The sequence below is a fragment of the Canis lupus genome, chromosome 3 (assembly GCF_048164855.1).
Source record: "Canis lupus baileyi chromosome 3, mCanLup2.hap1, whole genome shotgun sequence".
Taxonomy (NCBI): Eukaryota; Metazoa; Chordata; class Mammalia; order Carnivora; family Canidae; genus Canis; species Canis lupus.
This window is the reverse complement of record NC_132840.1, coordinates 51,024,818-51,036,396: the sequence shown is the minus strand read 5'-3', so window position 1 is coordinate 51,036,396 and position 11,579 is coordinate 51,024,818. Positions and strand designations below refer to the sequence as shown.

At 62.4% G+C, this 11,579-nt stretch overlaps 1 protein-coding gene across 1 annotated transcript in view; it reads left to right on the top strand.

Moving 5' to 3' along the window:
* Positions 1-5,646: 5,646 nt before the first annotated feature.
* HS3ST3B1 (heparan sulfate-glucosamine 3-sulfotransferase 3B1) overlaps positions 5,647-11,579 on the top strand; it is a 42,788-nt gene continuing 36,855 nt past the window's right edge. Inside the window, exon 1 of the mRNA XM_072821063.1 lies at positions 5,647-6,646. Within this exon, the coding sequence (XP_072677164.1) occupies positions 6,093-6,646 (554 nt within the window). The 5' untranslated portion in view covers positions 5,647-6,092. The remainder of the gene's footprint in view (positions 6,647-11,579) is intronic.

The window sequence follows — 11,579 nt, the reverse complement described above, 5'->3', positions numbered from 1 at the left end:
AAGAAGGAGAAGGAGAGGGAGAAGAAGAAGAAGAAGAAGAAGAAGAAGAAGAAGAAGAAGAAGAAGCAGCGGAGGAGGAGGAGGAGGAGGAAGAAGAGGAGGAGGAGGAGGAGGAAGAGGAGAAAAAGAAGGAAGAGGAGGAGGAGTGAAAACAGCAGCAGAAGAAAAAGCATAAAAAGAAGAAAAAGAAGAAGAAGGAGGAGGAGGAAAAGCAGAAGGAGAAGAAGAGGAGGAGGAGGAGAAAGAAAGATAAAGAGGAGGAAGAGGAGAAGAAAAAGCAGTAGAAAAAGAAGAAGAAAAAGAAGAAGGGGGAGGAGGAGAAGAGGAAGAGGAAGAAGCAGAAGAAGCGAAGAAGCAGCAGAAAAAGAAGAAAAAGCAGAAGCAGAAGGAGGAGGAGGAGGAGGAGAAGAAACTGGCGTCGTAAGGAAGAAATACCACGTGAGAAAGGGGCAGCTGTGCGTGTGTTGGGCTCTGAAGAAGAGCAGCAAGCTGAGCGAGGGGGGTGCTGGCGAACCCACGGTGGAGGGGCGCGCTGGGCTCCCGGGGGCTGTTACCCGTATGGTGCCGAGGCCCCTACCCGGCCCTGTGGAGGGAGGGGTGGGGAGCAGGACGGGGCGGGCCGGGGCAGAGGGAGAGCTCCAGCTGTGACGCTGGCCCCCGGCCTGGACCCCGGGGTGGGGGGGGGTGGCCCTGGGGCCGGGACTGCCCTCGGGAGGGCCTGGGACCAGCAGCCTCCACCCCCGCGCCAGTCCCTGGGTGGGGCCGCCCTGGGAAGAGGCGCCCTGAGTGGGCGGCGTCTCGCGCAGCCCCCAGCCCCGGGGGCCCAGGCACAGGGCAGCTGGGGCACGCGGCCTCCGCCCACCCGGCCTCCGAGCCCGCAGCCTCCACCACCACCACGGTAGAGGCTGACGGCTCCCTCTGTGCTGGGCCCGCCCGCAGGCGGGGGTGGGGTGGGGTGTGGTGGGTGACGGTCAGTGTGGACGTCTAGTGGGGAGGAGGTGTAGACACTCCCCTGTTTGCCTCTCTGTTCTCAGAGACGTGCTGTCTCTTGGCAAAGCGGGCCTCCTGGAGACGCGGGAGAGTTGCAGACGCCTTTGGTGCCACCACAGTAAGTGTGGAGAGGGAATCTCAGGCAGGTGCAGTGACCCCTGTGGCCGGGTCCCCCCACCCCCAACTCAGCGGCTCAGGCCAGAAAGGCTGAGGACAGGATTGGCCTGGGAGGATTTCCGGGGCCAGGAGAGCCCAGTGGAGGAAGAGGGGCCGAAGGCGCCTGCAGGAGAGGACAGTGACGTGGAACTGGGGCTCAGAAGGGTTGTGTCACTTGTGCAAAGTCACACAGCCAGGGAACGGTCGGGAACTAGTGTGGCCCTGCTGTCTGGCATTCAGGGGCCTGGCAGGAAAGACGGGACACGCTCCGACTGGATAATTTAAGGGGAGTGTAATAAAAGGACTCCACGGAAGGTGCTGGAGGGGGAGAGGACGCACAGGACCAGCAGGTGCCAGGGCACGGAGGAAGGGCCCGGCCTGGAGAGGTGAGGGGGACAGCCGCGCCAGGACCCGGTGAAGGAGGGGCTGCCCGGGGACGTCCGGAGGGAGGCAGCCAGCCTTCAAAGGCCCGGCCTCTAAACCTCCAGGCTCAGCGCGGGTGCGCACGACTCGACTCCTGGCGACACAGAGCCGCCCAACCAGTCTGGGCATCCAACTTCCAGCTGGAGGGTCTGCGCAGCCAGCCGCCCCCGGGGTTCGCAGGGGGCTCTTCCCGCACCCCTGCGCTCCCCTGCGCTGACCCGCCGCTGATCCACGCCCCCAGGTCGCCCGGGGTCCCACCGAGGCAGGGCCAGTACGCGCCCCCCCCCCCCCCGCCCCGTTCCTCGCTCCGGTGACCCGCGCGGCCACTCTGACCGGGAATTCGGAAGCCCGCCCCCGCCTGGCCCGCGGCAGCCTCGGGGCTGAGCAGGTGCCCGCCCCCCGCCCCCCGCACGCGGGGCCCCGCGCACCCTCCGCCCCCGGAGGGGATGGGAGGTGACGGGGCGGAGGGCGACACCGGGGACTCGGGGGGCCAGGAGGCGCCGCGGCAGCTCCAGCGGAGGGGAAAGCCGCCTTCCCCAGGGCGGGGCTGACCCGCGGGCCGCGGCCTCCAGCGGTCCCTCCTCCCGGCCCCGGGCGGCTGTCAGAGCGCCCCCTGGCGGGCGGGCATTGGAGGCGCGGCCGCGACCGGACCGCGCACCCCGCGCCCCACCCCGGGGGGAGGAGGCGGAGGAGGAGCGGCCAGCTTGCAGCTGCGAAGCCCCGGGAGGCCGCCTGGCTGCGGTGCGGGGGTGGGACGGGGGCCCCTGGGAGGGGAGGAGGGTCCGGGTTCCCGGGACGGCCCCGCAGGGCGCGGCGGTGGGGCTCCGACCTGGGAGCCGTGGGTCCCGAGCCGCTGCGGGCGCCTCGCTCCCCGAGGCCAGAAGCGGGAAGCCCCGCGGCGATCTGTTGGCTCCAGTCCCCTCTTTTACAGATGGGGAATTTTAGGGCCAGGGAGTGACCTGGAGGGGTCACTCGGCGGGTCGTTGGAAGCAGGACCCGGGGAAAGAGAACACGGGCTGCCCCCCCCCCCACCCCCGCCCCGGGAGTCCCTGTCCCTTTGCGGCCGGGTTAGAACCTTCAGAGGCCCCAGGTGAGCACCCCATTAGTAATCCCAAACCCGCCAAAGTAAAACACGCTTTACAGGGGCGCTCCAAGGGAACTCGCTCCTTTCCAGATTTTCCAAATGCAGACGTTTAACATTAAAAGATAATTTTTACCAAGGGGTAACTCTCTCCAGTTTCGGGTGGCGTGGCTTTGCCGCTGGCCTGCCTGGCTGGGGCGCGGCGGGGGTGGGTGGGGTACGGGGGACCCCGGCACTGCTGGGCCCGGTGTAAGGCCGGGAGCTCAAACTGGGTTCACGGACAGCTTCGCCAGCCGCTCTCTGAGCAGGGGTGAGACTCGGGTTTGGCACCTGCAGAATGGGAGCACCGGAGAGACAGCAGAGCCCGCAGGTAGCCGCAGCCAGGTGTCGGGGTGTCGGGGTGTCGGGGCGCCTTCTGAGCCCAGGGGACCGACCAACCAAGTGGACGGAGGGGCCCAGCCCTGACTGCTCCACAGCCGCGCAGCCGGTCCCGACCGCTGCTCTGGCCGCAGATGACCCGCCGACCCGGGCGGGGGGCGGGGGGGGGGGAGGGAGGCGTCCAGAACTCTCCATTGTTCGGGTGCGGACTGATTGCGCGCTGGTGGACGCGGGAGGCCGCTTGCTCGGCTCTGGGGTGCGCGGCTCTGCGGGGCTCAGCTCCGCGGAACACTCCGGGCAATTTCCGATGCCCACTCCCTCCCTCCCTTCACCCCCCAGGGAAAAAGAGCCCTAAATAGATCCGGCGGCTTGCATTTGTAATCCTCTACTTTTTTTTCTTTTACACCCAGGGCTTCTCTAGCCCTCGGGACAGAGATCATTTTTATTGGGAGTCTCAAAATCCTTAAAAACACACATACATAAAACTAGAAGATTCACACCCAACCAGGCCTGAGGTTTGCCACAGCGGTACCCACAATTCGCCCGAACACACACATCACAAAACACTACTACCCTCTCCCCCAAATCTCTCAAAAGTCAAGCTCACAGCCCCTCCCCCCCAATAATATGAATTTATTACGAGACACACCCTTTGGAGACACACTTCCCTTCTTCCATTTGCAAAGTAAAGGTTTGGGCTAAGACTCAGAAAAGCACTCTGGGGGGAGGGGGTCTTCGAAGTTTAAATAAATTAATAATTAACTAACGGAATTTAAAACTTAGGCCGAGTAAGTCATTTCTGAAGAACAAACAACATCCCAGCGACAAAGGTAAAAGAAAAGGTAGAAAGGCATCTCCTCCGCACCTTCCTCCTACGCCACCCCCCCCCCCCCCCGCGAATATAAAAGGGGCTGGAGAATCCTCTACCTAAATTATTTCCCCCTCAGCAGTTTTGTAGGAAAATGTCTATGGAGCAAGCAAGGTGGTTGCAAAGAGGTGGCGCAGGGTACAGCCCGGGGCGCGTGGGTCCCACCGTGCCCTCCGGGTCATCTGAACCCTGTCGGGTCCTCGTCGCCCCTCTCTGGCCCATTTCCCAACCGGAGGTGTGTGCTAAGGGCTGGGGCCAGAGGGGAAGTCGCCCCAGAGGAAGGGTTGTGGGGCCGCGGGGACACCGGGGGACAGCGGGGCAGAGGGACCAGGGTTCAGGGCGCGGCCGCCGCGCACGCCTGCGCCCACCGGGATATGCAGCAGCGTGGGCGGCTGCTGCCGGTGAGTCACCCCGGGGAGGGGGCCCTCAGCCCCCTGGGGGCCGCGCCGGGGTCGGAATCGGAAGGAGCATCCTGTCCCGGAAAGGCGCGGGGCCGGGCGCTGGAGGCCCGCTGGCCGCGCCGGAGCGGGGGTGGCCGGCGCTGACAACTTTCTGAACCACACTCCCGGGGCCAGGATGCCGCAGAGTGAGGGTTTGCAGCTCCGCGGAAGCTTGGGTCCCCGGGGGTCCCCTCTGCAGAGAACCGGGGAGAGCAGCTCACCCCTGCTGCATTGGTGGCTTAAATGCGTGCAGCTCAGCGATCGATGAGCTCCAAATTGACTTTGCCTTAAAAAGAAAGGGAAAAAAATCGGTGGGAAAGGAACACCACCTCATAATCGGTGTGACAGCTCAGCAAACCGCACTGCCCCCGAATGAAGGCGACTGGAATGCTGGCTTTCATGTTGATTCGGAGGAAAACAGCCTCGTAAACCGTGACGCCCCCCCCCCAAAAAAAAACCTCGTATCGGGACAGCAACTTTCTGCACGTGACTTTCACACCCCCTCTCCGACCACGAAAACTCTCCACCGGCCTCTATGTCACGGTCAAGCCTCTTCCCTCGCTGCCCGACCCCGCCCGACCTTTCCCGGCGGTTTGGGAACGTAGGGAAGATTTTTCTTGAGGACAGTTGACACCAATCTCTCGGCTGCCACCCGCAGCCCCAAAGAGACCAAGTCCTGGCAAAGAATAAGAAGGAAAAACTTTTTTTTAATATAAAGTTTGACAGCCACTTAAACTGCCTAAACCGGTGCCCCTTCCGAGTCCCCGCGGCGTGGGGCGGTGGGGCCTGGGGGCCGCAAGCATCCGTGGCCTGACTCTCGCTCCTCCCACCCCCTTCCTTCTGCACATCACACACACACACACACACACACACACACGCACACACACACACGTCACGAGCCCGCCAGCCAGACACCTGGATCTGGACTCGAGTCCCGACGCGAGCGCAGCGACACGCCAGGGCGGGCTCTCGCGGGGAGCGAGCGCGTGAAGGTGCGCGGGAGCGGGAGCGCACCGCATCTCGGCTGCGCGGGTCGGACCTGTCCCCACGCCCTGTCACTCGGGCGTCCTCCCGCCATCCGCTCCTGTCACCAGCCCCTGGCTCCGCCCCCCGGCTCCGCCCCGCGCCCCGCAGCCAATAGGCGCCCCCGACCTCTCTCCACCGCCCCGAGCCCTTTCCACACCCCCACGTTCCGGGAGCCGGTTGGCTGCGGCGCGCTCCGCGGAGCGCCCGTAGTCGCGGGGCGCTCGGGGCTCCTGGTAGGCGGAGCGGCCCGTCACTCCGGCAGGCTGGGCCCGCCCCCCCACCTCGGTCTCTCGCTCTCTTCCTGCGCAGTTCTTCGCAGCCTCCGCGGGGAAGTGCCGGGGCCGCTCCCCGGGCTCGGCCGGCAGCACCGCGAGGAGGCGAGCGGCCGTGCGCCCCGTCTGCGGTGAGCAGGGAGCGGGAGAGCGGCGTTGTCCCGCCCGAGCCGGAGCAGCCCCTCGCCCAGCAGCAGTTGCCGCCACCCCGACTTTCGTTCCAGTTGAGGCTCCTCCCGGGCAACATGTCAAAAGCCGCCACCGCTACAGCTGCCGCCGCCACCTGGGGAAGAGCAGCGGCGGCGGCGGCGGCGGCGGCGGCGGCGGCGGGCGCGCGGGGGCAATAAGCCGAGCCGCCCCGGCGTCCTGCGGGCCAGGGAACCCTCTGCGCGCTCGCAGCCCCGGCGGGCCCGCGCCATGTGCTGAGCCATGTCCCTCGCCGCGCCCCCGGGCTGCGCATGGGGCAGCGCCTGAGCGGCGGCCGATCCTGCCTCGATGTCCCCGGCCGGCTCCTGCCGCAGCCGCCGCCGTCCCCGCCGCCGGTGAGGAGGAAGCTCGCGCTGCTCTTCGCCATGCTCTGCGTCTGGCTCTACATGTTCCTGTACTCGTGCGCCGGCTCGTGCGCCGCGGCGCCGGGGCTGCTGCTGCTGGGCTCGGGGTCCCGCGCCGCCCACGCCCCGCCGGCCCTGGCTGCGGGGCCCGACGGGACTGCCCCCAGGCTGCCGTTCCCGGCGGCGCCGGCCACCCCGCCGGCCGCGGGCCAGGAGCCGGCCGAGGGCGCCGCGAGCCAGGAGGAGCCGAGTCCCGAGGCGCCGGACCCCCCCAGCTCCATCTCCAGCTTCTTCAGTGGGTCCGGGAGCAAGCAGCTGCCGCAGGCCATTATCATCGGCGTGAAGAAGGGCGGCACGCGGGCGCTGCTCGAGTTCCTGCGCGTGCACCCCGACGTGCGCGCCGTGGGCGCCGAGCCCCACTTCTTCGACCGCAGCTACGACAAGGGCCTCGCCTGGTACCGGTGAGTCTGCGCCCGGGGCCGGGGGCCGGGGCGGCGGGGCGGCGGGGCGGCGGCCGCGGTCGGGACCGGCAGAAGAGGGAGGGAGGGAGAGAGAGGTGGCGTGTGCTGGGGAGGTGACAGGGGCACAGCCCGCGACCACCGGTGGGGCGGGGAGGGACAGACGGAGGGAGAACCCGCGGCGCCCAGAACCCGCCCCAGGCTGGTGCGCGGGGCTGGTGCGCGGGGCCCCGCGCTCTCCACGGCGCAGAGAAACTTCTCGAGGAGCTCCGGCGGCTCCGTGGCCCACGGTGCTCCTCGAATTGGTCAAAGAAGGGGGCCCCGCGACTGGGATGGCGCCCAGGGGAGCGCGCAGCCCTCTAGTCGTGGCCGTTGCGCAAACCAAGCGATCCAGTGTTGCTTGTGTTTTAATTTTTTTTCCTCGCGGAGCCCGGGACGTGGTGCGCCCAGCCCGACGCGGTCTCCACCCTAGAGCAACTTCTGCTCCCCAGATGGGGATGGGGGCGGGGGGGGGGAGACGGTGTCTGCAAACTTTTTTTTGTTAGGATCGTGCTCCTTGCTGGAATCCGCGGAGGGTCGGAGCCGCCTGGCTGGCGGGCTGCTTGGGCTCGGGAGGGTGAGCTGGGCGGCTGGCCCGGCGCCTCCGCCTGGCGGACGGGGAGACCCGCGGGCGGCGCGGAGCGTGGAGCGGTGCTGGTCCCTGTCGGGCAAAGGCGCGCACTGCAGCCGGCGGGGAGCGGCGCGCAGCTTGGAAGGCTCCGGGGCGCCTCGGGCTCCGCTCGCTGCCCTCCGCCTCCGGGGCCCGGGTGCCGGGAGAGCGCGGGCACGGACGCGCGTCTCCGCGGGCCCGGTACACGTCGGGGCGCCGCGCGCGTAGGGGGTTTCACTGATGGAGAGATGCGCGTTGCCCGGAGATCGGGGCTTCCGGAAGCGCGGTTTTCGGGTCAGGGTGTGGGTCGGGTCTCCAAAGGGTCATCATCGCGACCTCTGCGCAACGCTCTCCAAAGCTACCGGTCTTTGGAGGGAGCTTCTGGGTTGCTCGAGCTTCCCGGGAGGCGCGGGTGGGCAGGGGGTCCACACTCTGGCCTTCGGGAACTTGGTCGCCAACCAGGGGCCGGGCCGACGGCCCCCACCCGTTCCCTCTGGTCTTCAACCCCCAACCCTCCGAAGTGTGACTCCCATCGAGTCCCCGGCAGACGCCCTCCGCGCCCCCGAGGTGTCCAGACTTCGGAAAACAAAAGGGGAGAGTCGAGCCGAACCCGGTTCCCTGCTCCCATCCCCCCCGTCTCGGCCTCGGGAGAGCGAAAAAGGGGGCTGACCCAGCGGATTAAAATCGCTCTCTTCCCAGCCTCGCCCTCCCCCTCTCTTTTGTCCTTAATGTTTTTATTATTGTCAGGAGTTGCCCAGGTCCCGAGGTGTAGCCAGCCGTGACAGTCACGCTGCCCACCGCTCCCGGGCCGTGGACGCCGCTCGTGAGACCGCGCGCTCTGGAGTCCCCGGTCCGGACGCGCGTCCTGGTTCGGGCGGCCCGCTCGCTGCTGGCGCCGAGCCTCGGTGCTCCCATCGGTGCAGTGGGGGGATCCCGTGGTTACCCCCGGGCGGGGCGGGGCGCGCCGGTGCGCTCGGGTGCCCGGCTGGCACGCGGGGGCCTCTCGGGCTGTTAGGCGGTGCCACTGAGCGCATTGTTGTTCCTGCGGCTCCCACTGCGCCTCTCCTCCCCCCGGGGTGAGGGTCCTGGGGGACCGGGATGGCAGGCTGTTGACGAGCGCTCCCTTCCGGGGTGGGGGGGGGGGTAGGCATCCACCTCGGGGCCGGAGGCAGCCCGGGATTTTCTGAGATCAGAAAACTAGGGGCTGGGTTGGGAGGACCTGGCAGGAAAGGAGCCGAAGCCGTCAAGTCAGGCGCTTCTAGAAGCACCCGGGGCGGGCAGTGGAAATCCCCACAGGAAGATGCACGCAGGCTCCGAGGCGGCCGCGCTCCACCTGCCACGTTCCTTTTGATGGATTCCAAAGTGCGAATAAAGCCCGGGGCCGCCCTGGGAAGCCTCGCCGCGCGCCTGCCGCCGGGAGCGCAGCCGGGGAGCTCCGGGCGGGAGCGGGCTGCGCTGCGGGGCGGCGGGGGGTTCGCCGTCTTCTCCTGAGCCAGAGCTGCCGCACCGGGGGCGGGGGGGTGCCCCGGGCCCGCGGCGATCACCCCCGGCGGACCCCGCTGGCAGGAGGCGCAAACTGCAGACCGCGCAGCTCGCCCCGCGCGCCGCGATCCCGGGCTGCTCCAGCAGCGCCCGGCGGGACCGCAGGCTTAATGCCTGTTTTCCAGGAAAAAAATTAAAAAAATAAATCTATAAAACGCCACCACCATAAGTCTTCTTAAATACCATCTGCTTGCTTAATTTTTTAATTGATTTGAACTATTCTGGATGTCTGGGCCAATGTGTGCACTCGATTATTTTTTGAAGGCAGCCGTTTTAACTTTAAACAGACCGCACCCGAGAGGAAACGCCTGTCCCAGAACAGTTTTCTTTAAAAAGCCGGGGCCCGGCCGGAGTTTCCCGGGGCTCAGCCGAGCCTCGCTGCTCGCCCCCGAGGTGTGTGCTCCTCCTCCATTGCAGCTCCCCGCCGCCCGCACGGTCAGGCCGCAGACTGCGGTAGCGCCTAAATAATCATTAACCCGAAAGAGTTGCATTGCAGTTCCGAGACGTGGTTTTAAAACAGGTCCTCGGAAGCCAAAACGAGGAGAGAGGGGGAGACGTTTTGCAGGCATTTAGACGTTTTGCAGGCATTTAAGCAACTACGGGTACGGTTGGTTGAATCCGATAGTCAGCCGGGCAGTCTGCAGGAGAGCGAGGGTTTGGCTGTGTCTGAGCAAGTCGCTGATGGGTTTAATCCGCCGATAGGCAGTCCTGCTAGTAGTGGCCTAACCAGTAAACCCAGGGCCTGGGCACTTTTGCATGAAGTCTTCGAATTGGATCGTGCGCGGTTCTTTGCCCTGGGCTTCGCGAGCCACGCTGGGCCGGGCCGGGCCGGGAGGGGTCGGGGTGGGATGGGGCATCTAGCAGGGTGGCCACAGGGCGCTGACCTTGCCATCCGCCAGAAACCAGGCGCTTTTCAGCTACCTGCCTTGCCTGCTACAAAATTCAAAAGTGCTGGTAGGTGTGGTTCACCTGCCCAGACCGAGTTTGTCTTGGTCTGGGATTAAGACTCTCCAGGTTGGTGGTTGGGTTTTTTTCTTTTTCTTTTTCTTTTTCTTTTTCTTTTTCTTTTTCTTTTTTTTTTCCAGTTCATTATCCAACTCGCTCTTTTTCTCCCTCTGATAAAGCCTCCCAAATTTAGCAGGTGTTGCAAGGACCCCACAGAGTGGCTCATCAGGACTTTTCGGTGAAACTGGCCCTTACCTTCTGCTCCAAGGTTGTGAAGGCGTTTGAGAAATATGGGGCAGTGGTTCAGGAGACCCTCCCGTAGGCCAAGAGAGGCCTGAATGTTGACCGAAACCTTGACTTTAAAATGAAATAGGTGCCTTCTTTCATCAGTCCTCTCTTTTTGCTTTGACTTAAGTTTGGTAGATTTTCATGAATTTTAATGGCCCCCGGTTTGGGAATTAAGTTAGCTAATTATTGAGTGATTCTTGTTTTTTATAGAGAAATATGCCTTAGTCATGACGGTGTCGGATCCTTCCCCACCTTGACTCTTCTTTCCATTTTTGGTTGTACAAAATAAGCTGACACCTCAATGCTGTGGCCACATTTAAAAAAACCCAAAAGTACAGTGTGTGGGTGGTTTAATAATGTTGATAGCTAACACTTACTGAATGTTTTCCCTATGTGCCAGGCACTGTTTCAAGTTTTACAGGATTAGCAAATTTAATCCTCATTACAATCCTCTGAAGTAGGTACTTTTACAGGCGAAGAAATACAGGCCCAGAGAGGTTAAGCAACTGGCCCGAGGCCTCACAGCTGGAAAAGTGGCAAAGCCAATCCACCAACCCAGGCAGTCCTGCCCCAGAGGTCACCCTGTGCTGTGCTTACCTCCGTTAAGTGACCCAGGCATGTTGTTGGTCCTATATATGATGAGTTCCAAACTGGCTTTGCTTCCAAAGAGTTTGCATTTTCTCCTGTACACCCCTGCCATGACCTCAATGTAGATTGCTCACTTTGTCAATCAATTTAAAAGAGTATCAGCTCCAGGATAGACTAGCTCCTCCATCCAGAGCTGGTTTATAAGTAGAGTAAGGATAATACACTATACAAGTTTCATTTCTCTGCTGCATGGGACAGAGTCAAAGGAGTCATTAAAATTACAAAAATATAAAGGCAGAGAAAACATAGGGAGTGTCCCTACTGAGAGTAGATTTAGTCTTTTCCATGGGCCTTTTTTAAGGCTGGGAGGTATGGGAGGAGATAGGGTTAAGTAAGATGTTCCAGAACTTCTTGGAATGGATTTATTCATTAAAAAAAAAAAAAAATACAGTGCCACAAATCAACATTGAAAACTTGTACTCATTAACCAGAAGACAATTACAACTACCACTTTTTGAGCAGATTTCTTTAGAATTTGAGTCTAAAACCCAGCAGCCTCAGAACTCTCTCTTGAAACCCAATAGCTGAAAGTAGCAACTTCTCCTGCATTTTCAATTTAACAAATGTCGAGAAAACTAATTTTTCCCCTATTTTCTTCGATTAGTTCTGAAAACCTGGTGGCAAGGACTGCTTCTGTCTTCACTGAGGGAAATTTAAGATCTGATCTGATTGGAGATAATCCTTTTTGAAGTAATTTGCACTTTCTCAGTCCTGGAGTTTAAAACCAAATCTTCAACTCACTTCAAGCTGCTGGGTGAAGATCAAAAAATCTACATTTATATGCAACAATTTGAAATACAAACCATCATGTTACAAAGCTGTCAAGATTTATTAGCAAGACAGTGTAGCATGTGTTGAACTCTG